General features: G+C 43.4%; 2 protein-coding genes across 4 annotated transcripts; both read right to left on the reverse strand.

Annotated features, from left to right (window-relative positions):
* Nucleotides 1-519: 519 nt before the first annotated feature.
* ZSCAN26 (zinc finger and SCAN domain containing 26) lies at nt 520-10,563 on the reverse strand. 3 transcript variants are annotated; one of them, XM_062184842.1, is made up of 4 exons: nt 10,473-10,563; nt 6,948-7,025; nt 6,108-6,225; nt 520-2,275 (listed from the first exon to the last, which is right to left on the reverse strand). In XM_062184842.1, the coding sequence occupies exons 2-4, from the start codon at nt 6,960-6,962 to the stop codon at nt 1,374-1,376; spliced, it is 1,035 nt and encodes a 344-aa protein (XP_062040826.1). In that variant the 5' UTR covers nt 6,963-7,025; nt 10,473-10,563; the 3' UTR covers nt 520-1,373. The 3 variants fall into 3 exon arrangements, with proteins under 3 accessions (XP_062040826.1, XP_062040819.1, XP_062040810.1); XM_062184835.1 differs by having other exon boundaries at nt 6,546-7,025; XM_062184826.1 differs by having other exon boundaries at nt 6,543-7,025.
* A 4,212-nt stretch (nt 10,564-14,775) lies between these two features.
* NKAPL (NFKB activating protein like) lies at nt 14,776-15,975 on the reverse strand. Its single transcript, XM_062184849.1, has one exon. It carries the CDS (start codon nt 15,973-15,975, stop codon nt 14,776-14,778), a length of 1,200 nt encoding a protein of 399 aa, XP_062040833.1.
* Between the last annotated feature and the right edge of the window lie 2,716 nt (nt 15,976-18,691).

Raw genomic sequence — 18,691 nt, forward strand, 5'->3', positions numbered from 1 at the left:
TGTAGCCATTAAGGGAGTAAACCAGCAGATGGAAGATTGATCTCTCTCTCTGTAACTCTGCTTTCAAAATGAGTAAGTTAATTTTTTGAAAGTTCCTGGAATATTCTTTATGGTGACAGAACTATAAATAATTCAAATAACAGTAGGGACAAAGACCATGGAATATTGTGAAGAGTTTTAATGATCTGCATATCTTTTCTTAATATTTTATTGTTTTATTTTTATTTGAAAGGCAGAGACAGAGATCTTCCATCCTCTGGTCAACTCCCTAAATATTATCACCAGCCAGGGCTTGGCCAGACTGAGGCCAGGAGCCCTGAATGCCACCAAGGTCCCCCATGTGGGTGGCAAAGACCCACACAAAGAAGAATCTGCCACGACTCCTCCTGCCACGCAACCAATCAGCAAGTAATGTCTATTATCTTGGTGATGTGTTTGGGGGTGGACTCTCCTAAGCTTAGTGTTCGTCATTACCATGATATTATGGTGCTCACAATATAAAGGCCATAATCTCTTAAACTGACTTTATTTTATTGTTGTACAAACCTTTTACAAAATTTCCAAACAAGCAACATTTTAAAATTGCATCATCAGTATTAAAGGAAAAAAGTCCAACTTTCACCAGCAGTTATGGAATAGTGTCAATGCAGTAGCCACTCTACTGGCACTGGGGTCATCAAGTAAGACAGTTGCTACGTGCATTAATTCAGCACAGTTCATTCAAATGTCTCCTGAAATTTCTTCCATAGTCTAAGTTAAAACTTTGACATAACTTGAATGAGTGAGGTAATGTTGCAGGGTTGGTGGTGGAAAAATGTAAAACAAGAGGTTAACCCTGAGGGCATGTTCTTTAGTTAACCAGCAAAAAATTGTTTGCTTTCCAAAATGCTTCCACTGACTGTGGAAATGTTCACCATTAACCTATACTTTAAGATACTTTTGAGAGTGGTAAATTTCTAAAAATCGTTAGTTTTATTTTATAGGAATCTGTTGCTATAGCATAAGTAAAAATACTAACCTGCCCTTCTTATAGGTTACATTTTAACCTAAAAATCTGTGACTTGCTGCTGACTTGCAAGCGCTCTCTGTGTGTCGGGAGGCTCTCTACTATCCAGAAACACACGATCATGAATTTCTCATGTTAAAGACTCTGAGAAGTCCTGTGGTAGAGAATGGCGTTTAACTTTGGTGCCATAGTATCATCCAGAGTGAAATTATTGTTGTACAAACCTGATGTCAAGGAAAATAATGGGGAGGGACTTGCTTGGTCCCCAGGAATCCTCTGATGCCAGAGTTGGTCGGAGTAACTTTCCCTAAACTGCTGTTTGGTTGTCAAATGCATTCTCTCTCATGCTCTACAAGCACAGGCCACCTCATCCAGCCAGTTTGTCTTTGTGGTGGTATCTCTGATGCTGAAAAAGACCGGACTTCTGCCGGAAGGCTTCTCCGCATTTATTGCACTCATAAGGTTTTTCCTGGTTGTGGATTCTCACGTGCTGAGAGAGGTGTGAGTTTAGGCGGAAGGCTTTCTGGCATATGGTACACTTGAAAGGTTTCTCTCCAGTGTGAATCCTGTGATGTCGAATAAGGTCTGAGGTCAAACTGAAGGTCTTCCCACACTCATTACACTGATGGCTCTTGGCGTGACTGTGGATTCTCTGATGGTGGGTGAGGAGCAGGGCCTGACTGAAGGTTTTTCCACACTCCTTGCACTCACAGGGCTCCTCTTGACTGTGAATTCTCTGGTGGCGATTGAGGTGAGAGCTGCGCCTAAAGTTCTTTCCACAGTGGATACACAGGTAAGGTTTCTCTCCAGTGTGGATTCTGAGGTGCTCCAGGAGGCCTGCGTTCTGGCTGAAGACATTTCCACACTCCTTGCACTGATAGGGCTTCTCACCAAGATGGATTTTCTGATGTCTGACAAGGTGAGAACTCCTCTGAAAGACTTTCCCACACTCAGGACACTGATGACCTTTCTTTCCAGAAAGGATTTCCTGATGTCCAGTAACACTAGAACTCTGACACAGTTCAGATTCGCTGGGTCTCTCTCTCGTGTGTGCTCGCTCATGTTCAGTCAGATCGGAGTGGCGCATGAATGCCTCCCCACATTCAGAGCATTTGCAGTCGGTCTTCTGGGTCTTGGCCTGCTGCCTTTCCAAGTCACACTCCTCATCATGAGCCTCTATGGGTTTAGATATTTCCCCAGATGATTCTATTGTTCCACAAGAGTCTGTCACTATAGCAAGTTCCCCATTCTCAATCCTTGTCTCCTCACCTGAAACATTAAAGACAATACCAGTTACTTATTTTCTGGTTCCTGGGGACAGGAACTAGAACTAGGTGGAAAATATTTAAATCAAGCCATGTGTAAAACGTAAAAATGTCAAGGTTGTTAGCATTTGGTATTAATAGTGCCAGGCTTTGTGGAAGGATGGGGGATTGCAATGGAAGACAACTTATTTTAATGGGTTTAAATTTCATCACGTAATACACAACACAGAAAAACTAGCAAGCAAAGAAATCAGCTGTCTTGAAGGGCATGACTGTATATTCTTGAAAGTGATTTGCCCCATGCAAAATGAACACAGTAAGGTTAACTGAAGACGCTGGAGCCAACAGGAAAGAATGGAATTTCATGGGAAATGAAGAAATGCACTGCTGTCAGGTTTATCGCAGACTAGCTATGTAATCACACAGAGATCATGGACACCCTCTGGGCTCAGGGTCCTCACCAATTAATCAAATACATTGGACCCTAAGACCTTGAGGATAACATGGAGTTCATAAAAATGACTGTTATTCATATTCTGCCTCCTCTCTGTTCTGCTCCTCTTTTCCTAACACTTTCCTGATCTTTTTCAACAGCAGGTACAGAGCTTTTATTTCTCACTGCTGACACAATTTGTTCCTATGTCTCTCCCAACCCAAACCCCAATACCTCAAGAGACCATGAGCGTATCGAGAGCAGAATCTGCTTTCTCTAGCACACTGTCTGGCACCTAACAGACACTAAACAAATACTTGTTAATTAATGGCCTGTGTCCTAAGGGTAAAATTAAATGAAGACAAAATAAAACCTAATCTCAGATACACAGGCTAAAGGATGAGATGGTTGGGCAGCTGGGATAAAGGTCTTTAAGGGACAGGACCAGCACCGCGGCTCACTAGGCTAATCCTCCGCCTGCGGTGCCAGCACCCTGGTTTCTAATCCTGGTTGGGGTGCCGGATTCTGTCCTGGTTGCTCCTCTTCTGGTCCAGCTCTCTGCTGTGGCCTGGGAGTGCAGTGGAGGATGGCTCAAGTGCTTGGGCCCTGCACCTGCATGGGAGACCAGGAGAAAGCACCTGGCTCCTGGCTTTGGATTGGCGCAGCACCGGCCGTAGCGGCCATTTGGGGGGGTGAACCAACGGAAGGAAGGCTTTTCTCTCCATCTCTCTCTAACTCTGCCTCTCAAAAAAAAAAAAAAAAAAAAAAAAAAAAAAAAAAAAAAAGTCTTTCAGGGACAGGAGTATGCATGAGGATGCAGAGTCCAAATGAGAGACTAAGAGGGAAACCGCAGACTGTACTAATAAGTAAGTGAGGTCAAGATGAGCAAGGTGAACACCAAAGATAATTAAAAAGGAGCGGATGAGGGCCAAAAAGTGAAAATGACCATGAAAAGACTAGTAAGGAGACATCAGAGAAAGTCAAGTCACATACGGGGAGTGGAGAGATTAAATAAAGCACTCTGTGTGAAAGCCCCCTGCAACAGGAAGAAGACGACAATATGAAGGGAGGGAGTAAGAGACAAGGGAAGGGAAGAGGAGATTCTTTGCCAGTACTGACATAACAACATACATAAATAAAAGGAGGGAGAGGGATTGAAACCAAAAAAGAGCCTGAACTTTGAATATAAAATAACATTTTCAATAGATTCTGAAGGTAAAGGATATTTTTAATAGTCTACTACAAGGGCCGGCGCTCTGGCACAACAGGTTAATGCCCCAGCCTGAAGCTCCCTGCTAAGTGCCTCAGAAAGCAACAAAGGATGGTCCAAGTGCTTGGGCCCCTGGACCGCTGTGGGAGACCCGGAAGAAGCTCCTAGATCCTGAACTGATCAGCTCAGCTCCAGCTGTTGCAGCCATTTGGGAAGTGAACCAGCGGATGGAAGACCTTTCTCTCTGTCTCTCCCTCTCTCTAACTCTGTCAAATAAATTTAAAAAAAAAAAAAAAAAGAGCCTACTATCACAGTATTTGTTTTTTGCATTTAAAATATACTCCTGTCATTAATTATATGCTGTAAGTTCATTTCCATAAGGCTATTCAGAAGGAGCAGGCTCTTTTTTCATCAGTTCTACTCAGAAGGCTCTCAGAAGAACGGGACCTTTGAAGCAAACTTGGAAATTAAAATCTAAGTAGTAGGTAAAGGATGGTTTTACATACAAAATCAGCCTATAATCAAAAAGATAAATTAGGCCGGCGCCGTGGCTTAACAGGCTAATCCTCTGCCTCGCGGCGCCGGCACACCGGGTTCTAGTCCCAGTTGGGGCGCCAGATTCTATCCCGGTTGCCCCTCTTCCAGGCCAGCTCTCTGCTATGGCCCAGGAAGGCAGTGGAGGATGGCCCAAGTGCTTGGGCCCTGCACCCGCATGGGAGACCAGGAGAAGCACCTGGTTCCTGGCTTCAGATCAGCGAGATGCGCTGGCCTCAGCAGCCATTGGAGGGTGAACCAACGGCAAAAAGGAAGACCTTTCTCTCTCTCACTATCCACTCTGCCTGTCAAAAATAAAATTAAAAAAAAAAAAAGATAAATTACTGAGTGACTATCCTAAGCCAGAGACTGTAGCAAACTCAAACAAAACAAAGCCTCTGGCAAGAAAAAAAGAGAGAGAGAAGTAAACCAGAAATTACAATATAATGTGACCACTTCTATGACAGTAGACCTCTAAGAGTGAATGCAGAGAAACCAACCTAGACTTGGGACACTTAGGGAAGGATACAGGAAGTGATATCTAAGACTGGCCCTCAACGATGAGTAGGAATTAGTTGGGGAGAGTGAGGAAAGCATGTTCCAGATAGAAGAAACAAAGCAGGAAACTCAGAAGAAACAAGGAGCAATGGTAATGGAATGGAGCTCACATGACGGGAACATAGCATGTGAGCAGGTGGGCACAAGGTGACTAACTGAGCCCATCTGTCTGATACTGAGGTGTTGAACTTCCCAGCACACGGAACCATCGATGGTAAAAGCTCAAGAATACTGGAATTACTTGACTGTGTTGCTGGACGCGAGGCTGAGAGGTGAGCATTAAGCATGTGCTGGAATATGTCATGTGCACCTTTTGTTAATGGGTACTGGGAGCCAATGAAGGTGGTGATTTTTTTCTTATATTTTATTTTTTATTATAGAAATACTCAACTATTTTAAAGGTAGAGTAGAAAGAATAACATAACATTGCCCATGTCACTATAAAAGGTTTTAAGGAGGAAAACTTTAATGAATCTGTGTATAAATGATGGAAAATGAACAGGCGGTTAACTTAGTTTCACTGGATATACCAAGATGACTCAAAGCTAGAGAGAAAGGCAAGGGTTGTATCAGACTAGAAAGAAGAAAAGAAAATGCAAGGAACAGAAATTAGAGATTTCAGCGACACAGAATGATAACAACAACAACAAAATAATCCAGTTAACATTCAGAAATAAAAGGCAGTATAATTTCTAATAATTTGAAGGCAATAAGAAAAATGAATAATGAAATATCTGAGTGGGATTATTTGTCTCAGGTGAGAAACTAGGCCTATTTTTCCTTATTCACCCCAACATGAAGAGGAGGAAGAACAAGGTAACAGTTCAGGTTCCTTTGTACCTTTTCCTTGTGTTCTAGTCAACTAACACGTCTACAGTGATGAAAATCTTTTATATCTTAAGTGTAGTGCCGATTAGACAATCATAATTATTTTACGTTTATGAAAACTCATCAACCTGCACACTTACACGGAGTTAATTTTACTGCATGTAAATTATATCTTGACAGACGTGACTCAAAATAAAAACAAACAAGACACTAAGGGTGCTGAGTAGGGTCCTCCATATCTGACATGCACAGAAGACACACTTCAGTTCTTACCCTTCTCTTTCTCAGGTTTTGGAGCTTCCCACTCCGGCTGGACCTGCTGCTCCTGCACTGCTGTGAGAGCAGTTGTCTTCTCCACAGCTATGTTTTGTTTCTTTGTCTGCTCTGGGTCCTAGGCACAATTAGGTATGTGTAGGAATAATTAGATTGGGCGAGGAAACTGATGTTCAGAAAAACATTTCAATCTTAGAAAAGAGAACAAAGAGAAGCTCCAAAGGGGCAAAGAAAAAAGGATGGGATTCTGGCTGTAGTCTCCCACCAGCCAGGGGTAGGTAAGACTGAGGTAAGACCTACAGAAACAAACATCCATTTTGGAAAGGCAATGAACCAAAGCTTAGCAATTTTCCTGCCACTGCTGAGCTCATGTCCACCTGTCTGGTCAGAGGCTCAATTCTTGTCTCCCTGGAAAAGAACACATCTGACCCTTACCACCTGTCGTCCTGCTTCTCCACGTTCCAGCTGCAAATCCTCCAGGACAATAACCATGTCCTCCCCGTTCTCTGGCTGATGCTCCTGCACCCGGGCCTGGAGTTCCTTGGGTAGAATGGACAGGAACTGCTCCAGCACCAGCAGCTCCAGGATCTGCTCCTTGGTGTGCGTCTCGGGCTGCAGCCACTGTCGGCAGAGTTCCCGGAGCTGGCTCAGTGCTTCTCGAGGTCCCGAGGTCTCTTCATAACGCAACTGTCTGAATTGTCTGCACAGCAGCTCCTGTGTAAGTCCTTTGCTACTTCCTTGCAGCTTGAAGCCCTGTTCCCAAGGAGGGTAGTGCTCCTCCCTCACTGCCTGAAGCCCCTGCTTCTTCAGATTCAGGGGAGCCAGGGAATGAGCACTCACCAATGCTGTCGCCATTCTCAGCTTTGACTGCACTCTGTTTTGCAGAACTGTGTTTTCACTGTATCCTCAGGGTTCCTCCTAAAAACACAAGAATCAAAGGAACAGAATCAGTAGTGGCAACAACAATAACAACAATGGCAATAATCCTGTCTTGGGTTTTTATACTTCCTACTATCTTTTTTCCTCCCTCTCTCTCTCTCTCTGAAACAACCATTCCTAAGCACACTTACAAAATGAGAAAACTCTGGTTTATTGATGATTGTCGCTAACAAGGCAGGAATGATAAATGTAAAAAAACCATCATTTTCCAGCCCTTGAAATAAACGATGAGGTAAAGGGCCATAAGTGGCTACTAAAACCACTGAGCCGAAGGGAAACAGGGCATTCTAGACATCTAAAAAAAAAAAAAAAAAAAAAAAAAAAAAATCACTACACTGCTTATTAAATACCCAGGAGGAAATGTATGTATCTGGCAGTCATAAATTTAACCAAATGATCCAACTGAGCAGTACTGAGACAACTGACATCAAGTGCTTTATATGCTTAAATGGCATTATTACTAAAAATGCTTCACATGGATCTAATGATGAGGAAACACTCATGTAAGACCAGAATGTAGCTCATCTACAATAGGCATGGGCTCTTCAAAACAATTAATTTCATGGAAACAAAAAGAAGGTGTGGGAAGGTTACTGCTCTAGATTAAAGAGACACAACTCAATGTAATGTATGAAATTTGGCTCTTGCATTTGAAAAACAGCAACGAAATATTTTTGAAGAATTTAGAAACACGAGTATGAATGATATATCAGAATAAGGCAGCAAACTATAGCTCAGCAGACCAAACTGAGCCTGAAGCTTGTTTTTGTATTCATTTTTAGGAATCCAGCTATTCTCATTTGGTAAATATTGTTTACATCTGCTTTATACTATAATGCAGAAGAGAGTGGTATCCATAGAGATCATTTTACTTACAAAAAACCATTCTCTGTCCTGTCTTTACAGAAAAAGGTTGTGAATCCCTGTTAGAGAATTTTTTCAGGCAAGACAATAGTTTTAGGTCATGAGAGAGAACATTAATCTCATGAGATGCATGATAAAAATTACTTTCAAATGTTTTAGGGGGAAAAAGGTGTGTGAAGAGATAGCTACAGCTGTCACATGAGGGTATGAATTGTACTATTCTTACAACTTCTCTGTAAGATTTGAAAAATTCTCAAAATGTTGAGGGGAAAAATAAATATGACTGTTTATACATTCAGCAAAGCAGGTATCAAAATTAACTAAAAGAATGTAAAAGTATTCAACTTTCATTTAATCTACTGATTGTCCACTATGTGCCAAGGTCTCCTCACTATTGGGAATACACAGATAAAAGACAACTCCCTGGTCTCTATAGCTGCCTGTTTCTCAAAAACATCTTAAATGAATGTGCAGCTACAGTTCTGCGATTAGGTATCGTGACAAGGGCTGCACAGACTGCTAGCAGAGGACACTGGTAAAGCGTGTAACTCCCCACAGCAGGCCAGAAAAGGCTCCCTGGATGGGATTCCTCCTGTGTGGCAGAAAGGAGCTCTGAGTCTAGAACAATTGAACATCCAGCCTGGTGGTGGTTAGTTCTTGCTGGGTAAAGGTCAGATGGGATTAGAACCCTGGGGATTAGCTCTAAGTAAGGGAGAGAAATTAAAAGGAACAAGGAAGAGGTAGGAGACCAAGTACAGCAGTGTCCAGAACACAAGGTTTACCTGTGCAAGATGGGGTGGTGAAGACAGTGGGCCCCAGACAGATGTGGGTTCTATCCAGCCCTGTCACATACAACCTACGTGACCCAAGGCAAGCGATTTATCTTCTTAGAGCCTTAGTATAACCACTGGTAAAATAAAGATAGTAGCTAATTCACAGGGGTTTTGGGATAAATTATATAATAATTATAAAGAATACGAATTCATTGATTTTTAAGTACAATCACAAGAAGACAGTACTCAAAAATGTGAAATGCTATAAGAAAGTGGATAAATCGAAGACCTGATGTACCCACTTTATTCCAAAACAAAGAAATCATTGGTGATGTCTGTGAAGACAATTTGGTAGTAGAATGAGGACAACAGCCAGTGTGACAATGAAAATGACAAAACAGAGTGAGAAAAATTTACTCTTAAAGTAAGATTCTAAATAGGAGGAGGGAGATGAGGCAGAAACTAGGAAGGAGTAATACATACAATAATCTGTTTGTGACTTCAGTTACGATCTTTATGCTGATGGCTTCCTTAATTTTTAGGCCAGATACCTTCAATGCCTGACTTGCATTTCCTTCTGCCCACCTCATAATGGATATCCTACAGAAGCCTCTCAAACCCAAAATGTCCAAAACGAATCCAGAGAATTCCACCACCATCCGTTAGAGCCGGCCCTCAGAATGTAGGGATCTAGCACTCTCGATCTTGACTACTCTTGGGTGATTCTACAGACCTAAACAGCACCTCCAACTGTTGACACGTGTCTTTAAATCACTGTGTATGTCTTGCTGTCATACATAAGTATTCCTGGTTGTGTACATAAGAACACTCCACAGCTGAGATTTTTTTTTTCTTTGTCAAAGACCAGCATTCTTAATGGAAGTGAAAAAGTCCAAGAAAGTAATGATTATTAGCAGGAAAATAAAAGTGCGGTATTGTGATTGTTAATTTTATGTCAACTAAACTGGACCACAGGGTGCCCAGATATTTGGTCAAACATTTTTCTGGATGTTTCCATGAGAGTGTTTTTGGGTGAGATTAACATATAAGTAGTTAGACTGTGGACTGGGTAAAGCAGGCCTCATCCGACCAGCTGGTCTGACTAGAACAAAATCGCTGACCCTCACCCTAAGACTGAATTCCTCCTGTCCAGTGACACATCCGCTTTTCTCCGTGCCATCAGTCTTGAGGGGAAACATCTGCGATTCCAGGGTCCTGACCTGCAGGCCTTCAGGCTGAACCGTACGGTAAGCTTTCCTGGGTCTCAGGGCTTCAGGCTTGACTGGAAGGAAACTAGGGGGTCCCTGCGTATGAGACAGCTGCTGGCCCACTTCCCCTGAAGATCTTGGAACTTGCCAGCTGACCTCTAGTCACGTAAACCGATTCCTTATAACCAGTCCTTCTCCCTGCACTCCGACCACTCTGGTCTCCCCATTATTCCTCAAATTCGCCCAACAAGCTTCTGCCTTAGGACCCCTTGCCTTGCTGTTACCCCCACCTGGAGGGCTCGCGCTCCAAAAAGCTACATAGCGCTTTGCGTCTCTTAGATTTCTACACGGATATTATTACCTTCTCGGCGAGGCCTGCTTTCCTATTTACTTGACTGCACCAAACGGGTAAAAATAAGCAGAACCGTTAGCAGCGGACGCAGCTTCATCCCCATTAAGGGACCCCAGACGGACCCCGCCCCCACCACGCGCGGCCACTCTCTGCACCCGCGGGGACCTAGCTGCGCCCCACTGCTCTACGTAGCAGTGCTACCGCAGCCCTGGACCCAGTCACCACTCACCCAGCCAAGGGCTGCAGGAGGAGCCAAACGTTCTCAAACACCGAGCTGGAGTCGGCCGCCTGTCTGCTCCCGCTCCCCGGCCGCTGCTTCGTCTCCGCTCTAGGAACACTGGAGGACCTCGGCTCGATGGTGTCCTGGGTCCAGGTGTAGAGGCGGGTAAAGCGGGCCACGCTTGGCTGGGAGGGGCGTTTTGTTGTTGCTTCATTTGAAAGCAGAAGTTTAATTTATTCATGTAAAGCCGGGCTGGCTCGTTGAGTGTTATCACAAACAGGTGACATTTCTCTCACTTTCTTGCCTCACATAAATAAAACACATACTTCACCATTCCTTCCCAATTTAAAAAAATCATCAAACACTACGGCAAAAATAAGCGACAGAGTATTTTAAAAATTAAAATGAACAATGAACACATGTTTGGATTGAAAGGTTTAAGATAAAACAAAATTAAGTCTGCTACTGTGGGAGAGACTAATCAGTATCACTGCAATGAATGAAGTTTTGGGGGGCAAATTTTTTCAGATTTACTTTACCAAAATAAATTCCACAGCAGAGACTAGAAATAGCCCTTCTCTTGCCCAACACAAACTGTGTTTTTATAGTCCTTGAATAAAATAAACCCTCTAAAAATCTGAACTAAATGTTCTGCTTAATCAGTTGACAGGGTTTTGAAATATTAAGTATCTTATGAACCAGTGTATGGTGTCATATAATTTATTTGGTATTTTAGGCACTGAAATTATAACAGAAAAGAAAAAAAGCAACCAGTTTCACTATTACCAGGAGGGTAATATTTTTCTCCTCGGGTGTCAGACACTTAAAAGTACCTTTCCTCAAGCTATAGATGAGGAGGAAATCTTGTCATCTGCAACAGTATGAATGGACTGGAGGTCACGATGTTAAGTGGCATATGCTAAGCACAGAACATGCTGTGACTCATATGTGGAATCTAAACGAGTTGATCTCACCGAAGTTGAAGGTGTAATGGTGATTACCAGAGGCTGGGGAGAGTAGAGAGGAGGGAGATATGGGGAAAGGTTGGTTTAAGGAGTACGAAGTTATTGTTAGGAATTCTGGTATTCTATTGCATGGTAAGGTGACTATAGAAGATATGGTACTACAGATAATGGTATTGTGAAGGAAAAAAACTAGATGGACTTTGAATATTTTCATGGTAAAGAAATGTTAAATATTTGAAGAGATAACATTACACAGTGTATACATGTATTAAAACATCGCCAGTGCCGCGGCTCAATAGGCTAATCCTCCGCCTTGCAGCGCTGGCACACCGGGTTCTAGTCCCGGTCAGGGCACCGGATTCTGTCCCGGTTGCCCCTCTTCCAGTCCAGCTCTCTGCTGTGGCCCCGGAGTGCAGTGGAGGATGGCCCAAGTCCTTGGGCCCTGCACCCGCATGGGAGACCAGAAGCACCTGGCTCCCGGCTTCGGATCTGCACGGTCTGGGTGCGCCTGCTGCAGTGCAGCGGCCATTGGAGGGTGAACCAACTGTCCACTCTGCCTGTCAAAAAAAACAAAAACAAAAAAAATCAATATATCGTACTCCATAAGTAAAATTTATGCCTCTGAAAAATTTTAATAGCAATTAAAACTTAAATATTTACTTTTGTTAGGCTAACAAACCCAGTCAATATATTTTACCAATTAGAAATTAAACTCATATCTGACTTTATCTTTTTATTGCCAAGGAAGACTTTTTTTCCAAAAAGTATATAAGAGAAAAACACATGGTAAATTTAAAAGTGGAGTAGGGTGGGTGTTTGCCTAGCAGTTGAGACACTGGGTAGGGCAACTGTGTCCCATGTTGGAGTGCCTGGGTTTGACTTTGAGTCCAGCTCTCTGTTAATGCAGATCTTGGGAGGCAGGTGTAACTTTGGTTTTGACACTTTTGGCTCAACATCCCTCCCTTCCTGCCCTCCCCCTGCCCCCCCCCCCCCCCCCGCCAACCAGTAGATGGGAGTGCTTGCACTTTCTCTTTCTCCCCTCACCAAATTAGTAAAAATTTTAAAGAAGTTAAAATAATCCTAATTCATTTACCACTATGGCTAGTTTTTAGTATTTTCTTTGAAACAGAGATCTCCTGTCTACTGTTTCACTCTACAGATGCCCATGATGGCGAGGGCTACACTAGGCAGAAGCTGGAAGCCAGGAACCGAATCCAGGTCTCTTACATGGGCAGAAGAGACCCAGGTTCTTGAGCCATCACCTGCTGCTTTCCAGTTTGCTGCCTTAGCAGGAAGTTGGAATTGGGAATGGAGCCTGAACTCGAATCCCCTGAGACAAAAGTGGTCTGAAATCAACTCTCAAAAATCTCTTTTAAGCCAGACTTGCTGCCCAGATCCCTCTATAACAGCAACACTGAACAGCAGGTTAAGTGTAACTACAGCAAAAGAACTGTCACAAGTTTTTGCTGTATTACACAGCATTTTACTTTACACTAAATTGTGTATTTTAATTTTTTTTTGGGGGGGGGGAGAAATACACTCTTCTTATTTTGGTTTACTTAGAAGTCACAATTTCTCAGATACATCTTTTTCCCAAAAAGGTAACTTTTTGGCTAGTGTCATGGAATCTTTTTAGTCTTTATAGAGCAGTATGATGCTTTTCTCCCAGAAAAGTTAAGTCCAAAGGCAAATTAACTGTAGGAAATATTTGCAAGATATGTGATAAAAAGCTTACACATATTGATGGAAGATATCTTTAAAATGTACTTAAGTGAAGAAATCAAGGTATCAATCCATGTATATAGTATGGTATGGTTTGTTTCTGAAAATGGAAATATGCATGTGTAACACCATGGTTCTCATCAGTGTTCCCCAGTCCCCTTTAGGGGAAAACCTCAAGCTGATGTGTTCCAGTGGGGTGGTGGCGGCTTTCCACATCACATTGTCTGGTCAGATTCTAGAATCCCATCCCCTCACCCTCCGTTCCATGGGGCATATCAGTGCAGTGTCTGTAGCCTTGAACAAGAAGTTATTCAAAAGAGATAAGTTTGGTTAGTGTTAAACTAAAATCTCCAGATCCAGGCAGATATCACTGAATGACAAAGGCGGCCTTATCACAGACCTTGAATGGAGCTCACTGTAAAGTATTTCCCAGGACTGGTGCTAGCCAGACCATCAGTGCCAATTCTGTCCATGTGGTCCCTCCTGATCTGATTTCCTCTTCTTGAGCTCTACCAATTACTACCTTTATATTTTCTCAGTTTTCTCTTTCTCTTGCTAGTCAAGGTGGCCCAAATCTACTCTTTGGAAGACTCAAGTGCCTGGATCTTCACATTTTCTTTTATATCTCTATTTAGGAATAAATCCTAAGTCCTTTTCCACTAGGATTTGCTGGCACCCTGTTATCAGAGCACTTGTTCAAGTCCTGGCTGCTCTGCTTGAGACTGAGTTCCCTGCTAATGCTCCTGGCTGGACTGAGTTCTGAGTGAACCAGCAGATGGGAAGATCTCTCCTTCTCACTAGCTCAGTCCCTCTGCCTTTTGAATAGAAGTAAAATCTTGAAAGAAGAGAAAAAAAAAAAAAAAAAACAACCTCCTAACCATGGGTTCATTCGCCAAATGCCAACAATCCATCTGGCTGGGACTGGGCCAGACCTGGGAGCTGGGAACTCAAATCACGTAGGTTTCAGGGACCAAATTATTTGAGCTATCACCAGCTGCCTCTAAAGGGAGACTAACCTAAGTAAAATGACCCATTGTGAAGGGAGGTGAAGAAAGGTGGAGAGAGAAACCAAAGTTCTATTAAAGCTATACAGGTAATCTATCCTCCTCCAAAACTTTCCAGTTACAAGAGCCAATAAATCTCTTTTTTACAACTCTTTCTGTTAATTGCAACTAGAATCTCTTGTTTTCTGAGCTTGTTTTGGTCTTCCCTGAAGCAAATGCTTGGCAACATGAGGCAATGAAGCCATCCAAGAGAGAGACAAATCAGAGAAAGAGGAGGAAAAAGCACTTCAGTTTAATATGTTATCCACAATATACACACTTCTAGCTACACAGAACTAGGGACAGATATAAAAAGACTCCAAAAAAGATTGGGGAAAGGAATTGGGACTGGGGTTACAGATGGACTTTTTACTAACTTTCCTCCTGTAATTTCTGAATATTTTTAAAACCATGTGCACATGCTACTTTAGGTTGAAACCAAAAATTAAATTGCTAAAGATATCCCTAATAGCAGCTTTTTCCTGAGGGACCCACTGAATAGTGAGCAGCACTGTAAAGGCTTTAAATACTATCTTGGTCTCATAAAACTGCTTCAAGTCCTGCCGTACAAAAATCAAGTCCTCACTTGTCATCTTTCCCTTTCGTCTTTCTGTACACCATCTCCCGAAAACTAGCTAGAATTTTATTCTCTCTCTTCCGTCTCTCTTCTTGGTTGAAGGATGCAAGGGCTCTTTTCTCATCAGCACTGTAGATCTGGTTCTCTTTCCGCAGCCGCACAGCCTCCATCCTGCGATGCCTGCTCCCACTCATGACATAACCCGAGCACTCAAACGAAGCGATCTCTTCACTTGTTAACCCAATTTCACCTCTTCGTGGGATTCGCTTTCCTGCTTTCACGTACTCAGCCATAGCAGCACCTTCACCAGGGAGCAGAGCATGGCCATAGTTCAAAGGTTTTTCGTCCTGATTAAAATGTTTCATAGGTGCTTCTGGGCCTATTAAATCCATGGTCTCTACAATCTTTGACTGCTTCATCCACACACCTTCTGGCAACTCCTCCTCCGAACCTTTCCAGCTTGAGTCACTGGATTCTTTTCTAGACCTCTTATTCTTCTTTTTCTTCTTTTTCTTGAATCTCTGTTTTTTCTTTTTCTCTTTCTTCTTGGCTTTTTTGATTTTCTTTTCATTGTCATCATCAGGGCTGGAACTGGTGTCAGAGTCCGAATTACTGTCACTATTACCAGAATAGTTCTTATGTTTTCTTTTGGTCTTTTTCTTTCTTTTTTTCTTGTTTTGTGTTCGACTGGTCTTTTTCCTTTTTTCTTTGGAGGTGGAATCCGAACCGCTACTCTTCTGGTTCTTGTCCTCTTCGTCTTCAACTGGGGTATGCTCATCAGAATCCGGTTCGGGAAGCTTGGGAGACAGCCCCCACACCTCAGGCGCCCCCAGCTCCCCAATCCTCTCTCTCTCCTTCAGCCTCCTATGCCTGTAACTCTCTTCCTTCTCCTCATAGTCTTCCACCCACGGCCGGTCGCCGGCATAGTGGTGGTGATGGTGATAGTGGAGGTATCCGCCGTAGTAGCTTAAAGACGATGAGAAGGTATAGTCGTGCAGCGCCGGGGGCCGCTCTCGAGAGCCAGAGCGCCTAAGGCGGCAAGCAGCGCCCGGGCCCGACGCGGCCCATGAAGGCTTGAGGCCCTCACGGCCTCTGGAGTGAGAGCGTCCGGCCTGCTCAGTGGGCGGGCTCCCGGACGAGCCGCGTGCCCGTCTCCGTGAGCCCGGGGTGTCCTCGGTAGAATGAGACCTGAATACTGGGGCCATGAAGCACAGTTCAAACCGCGACGCCGAAACGGTTAGGCAGCGCGGCCAACACGGCCGCCTACGCAGGCGCACTGGCAACGCCGCGCCTCTCCCAATCTCCGCGCTCCCGACCCGACGCCAGGCGCAAACGGAACGCGCGCATGCGCTGTGTGGCGTTGAGGGCTGGATGGGCTGGAGTCGGCTTAGGCCGCGCCTTCCGGTATGAAGTGGTAAAGGGCTGTGGGCGCCCCTGCTTTTAGGACTGTCATTTTCCCCACCTGAGCCCCCTGGGGCCGTAAGAGGGAAATTTCGCATCAGTGAGGCCCTCTACTGTTGAAACACTCCCTTCTCTACTTGAATTTTACCAAGTTGGTGCTCACCCTTTCTCCCTTTCTGCCATCATTGTCCACTGTGGAGTTTCAAATGATGAGCCGCAACACGGGAGCCTTCATCCGAAGAGCACCGCCGGATAGCTCCAGCTTTTTGTTATTTAGTCTAGGGTTCAACCAATAACGTAGCAATCAGGAGTGTACCGCTGGAATAATCACTGGAAAAGAATAAGGAGCCGGCACAAGCAAGCGGGGTAAGCACGTGACATATTATGATGGGAAGCGAGAGTTCAAGTTGTTCCTGGCTGTCATGTTGTTCCTGGCTCATCTTCTGTGCCCTTGAAATATCGTAAGGAGTTTTCCTTAAAGTAATATCTAATAACCCAAACTTTGTGCTTATTGCCGCCGCACGCCGTTTAGGAAGGTGTGCCTTCACAAGGCCTGGCCTGCTTAGACAGAAGCAGGCCTGCAGCCATGTCCAATATTCAGAGGCTGTGGCCGCACTGTGAACACTTGGACGGTGCCCACTACAGCCCACCATCTTTGTGGTGAAAATACACTTATTAATAATTTTCCAACCCTTCTTCTTCCTACTAAAAGCAAGAACCAAAACCTCTTTTGTAATAGATTTAAGGTTAACCTTTGTGCCACGTGGGGCCAGAGTCAGGATTTTAATTATTTCATAGACTTTTTTTTTAATCCAAAAACACATAGAAGCACCTTCTTATATGTTTCCCTATCAAGGGACATTTCTTCAGAAATTGTAGTTTGAGAACAAATCACTTTCTGAACATATTTTAGGTTTTACTCTCTGAAATGGCAGACATTTCATGCAATATCATTTCTCTCTCATCTTACAATATACAAAGACATTACCATCATCTTGATTCTCTCAAGTTGAATTGATCTACTCAGTTGACAGACTAGAAAAATGAAAGATACACTAATGCAAATACGAAGGCAGCTTTCCTGATGCTATGACTTTAAACAATACAATGGGAAAATTAAATTGACTAGGACCAAATTGGTTGACATGGATAAGGATTGATGCAATGCCATAATCCATGCTTCTACTGTAGCAGGATATGTGTACAGAGACAAGACAGCCAAGCATTTTGACAGGAAGTAGTAGCAGGCATAAGGCCCAGGTGGAATTTCTTGTCCAATAGCCTGAGCCCAGAACAAAGAGGGGTATTCCCTTATATATGGTTTTAGCCTTTTTTCCTCCCTTATATGATTACATGCATACATTTGATTGGATAATCAAATGTTACATGGCGGCCACAGGAATTGATACAATAATGTTCATGCTTACATAGTTACTGATAATGGGTTTTTTTCCATACACATACTGAACTGTCCGCTGTATGGCAAGGATTAACACTATTGCAAGCAGAACCTGTAGTGGTTATATATAAGCAGATAGCAACTACAGTTGAAGCATTCATAGGTAAGCAGATAACAACCACATTTCATTTCCAGGACAGATGCCTCCCTTTTTCTCCTTTGGACCTTGGGAAGGCTTCTACCACAACTTTAATCATGTCAGTTATAAACAAGTGTGCAGGTTCTTGTCTCTGACACAAGAAAGAGTCTGTGACCCAGATGTAGGTAGAAATCAGCTGAGAAGGCAGATTTATTTCCATGGAAACCCAAAGTACACACTCAAGAAGGACTGTGGGCATGCTCAAGAGTGAGCTGCACTCAGCAAGGCTCCATTTCTCTCTCTTTCTCTTTTTAATATTTATTTATTTATTTTGAAAGTCAGAGTTACAGAGAGAGAGGGAGAGACAGAGAGGCCGTTCTGCTGGTTCACAAAGGCCAGGGCTCAGCCAGGCTGAAGTCAGGAGCCAGGAATTTCATCCAGGTCTCCCACATTGGGTGCAAGGTGCAGAGGCCCAAGCACTTGGACCATCTTCTGCTACTTTTCCCAGGCCGTCAGCTGGGAGCTGGATCAGAAGTGAAGCAGCCAGGATTCGATTGGGTGCTTTTCTTCAATGAATTAATGCCCATCCTAAGCAAGCAAAACAAACAAATAAACAAAAAAAGCCATAGTATTTCAGTCATTTTTAAGTTTTTAATTTCAGAATAGTTTCAAATTTACAAAACAAAAATTGTTAAGTAGTACAAAGAGTTCCCATGTACTCCACACCCAGCTTCCCCTATTAACATACTAGTATGATGTATTTTTCACAATTTGTTCTTTATTCTCCAGTTCTTAAAAGCCTTATTAAGAGCCACAGTCCTTAGGCCTTTTGGGCTTCTTTATATCATGCTGCGTGTGTATTTTCTCATGGAAAGCAAGCCTACTCTTTATTATGCGTACATAGCATAATAAAGCACACAAGCACACTCCGTACACAGCACTTACCTGGGCCCATCCTGTCAACATCTTGGAACTTGGGGAG

The sequence above is a fragment of the Lepus europaeus genome, chromosome 3 (genome assembly GCF_033115175.1).
Source record: "Lepus europaeus isolate LE1 chromosome 3, mLepTim1.pri, whole genome shotgun sequence".
NCBI classification, from domain to species: domain Eukaryota; kingdom Metazoa; phylum Chordata; class Mammalia; order Lagomorpha; family Leporidae; genus Lepus; species Lepus europaeus.

Coding starts and splice junctions, on each gene's coding strand:
- ZSCAN26 (XM_062184826.1), bottom strand. CDS start 6,962: ATGGCGACAGCATTGGTGAGTGCTCATTCCCTGGCTCCCCTGAATCTG. Junction 6,226..6,542: donor GAGAAGCAGGACGACAGGTG/GTAAGGGTCAGA, acceptor AATTGTGCCTAG/GACCCAGAGCAGACAAAGAA. Junction 2,276..6,107: donor AAAACCTGAGAAAGAGAAGG/GTAAGAACTGAA, acceptor TTAATGTTTCAG/GTGAGGAGACAAGGATTGAG.
- NKAPL (XM_062184849.1), bottom strand. CDS start 15,975: ATGGCCCCAGTATTCAGGTCTCATTCTACCGAGGACACCCCGGGCTCA.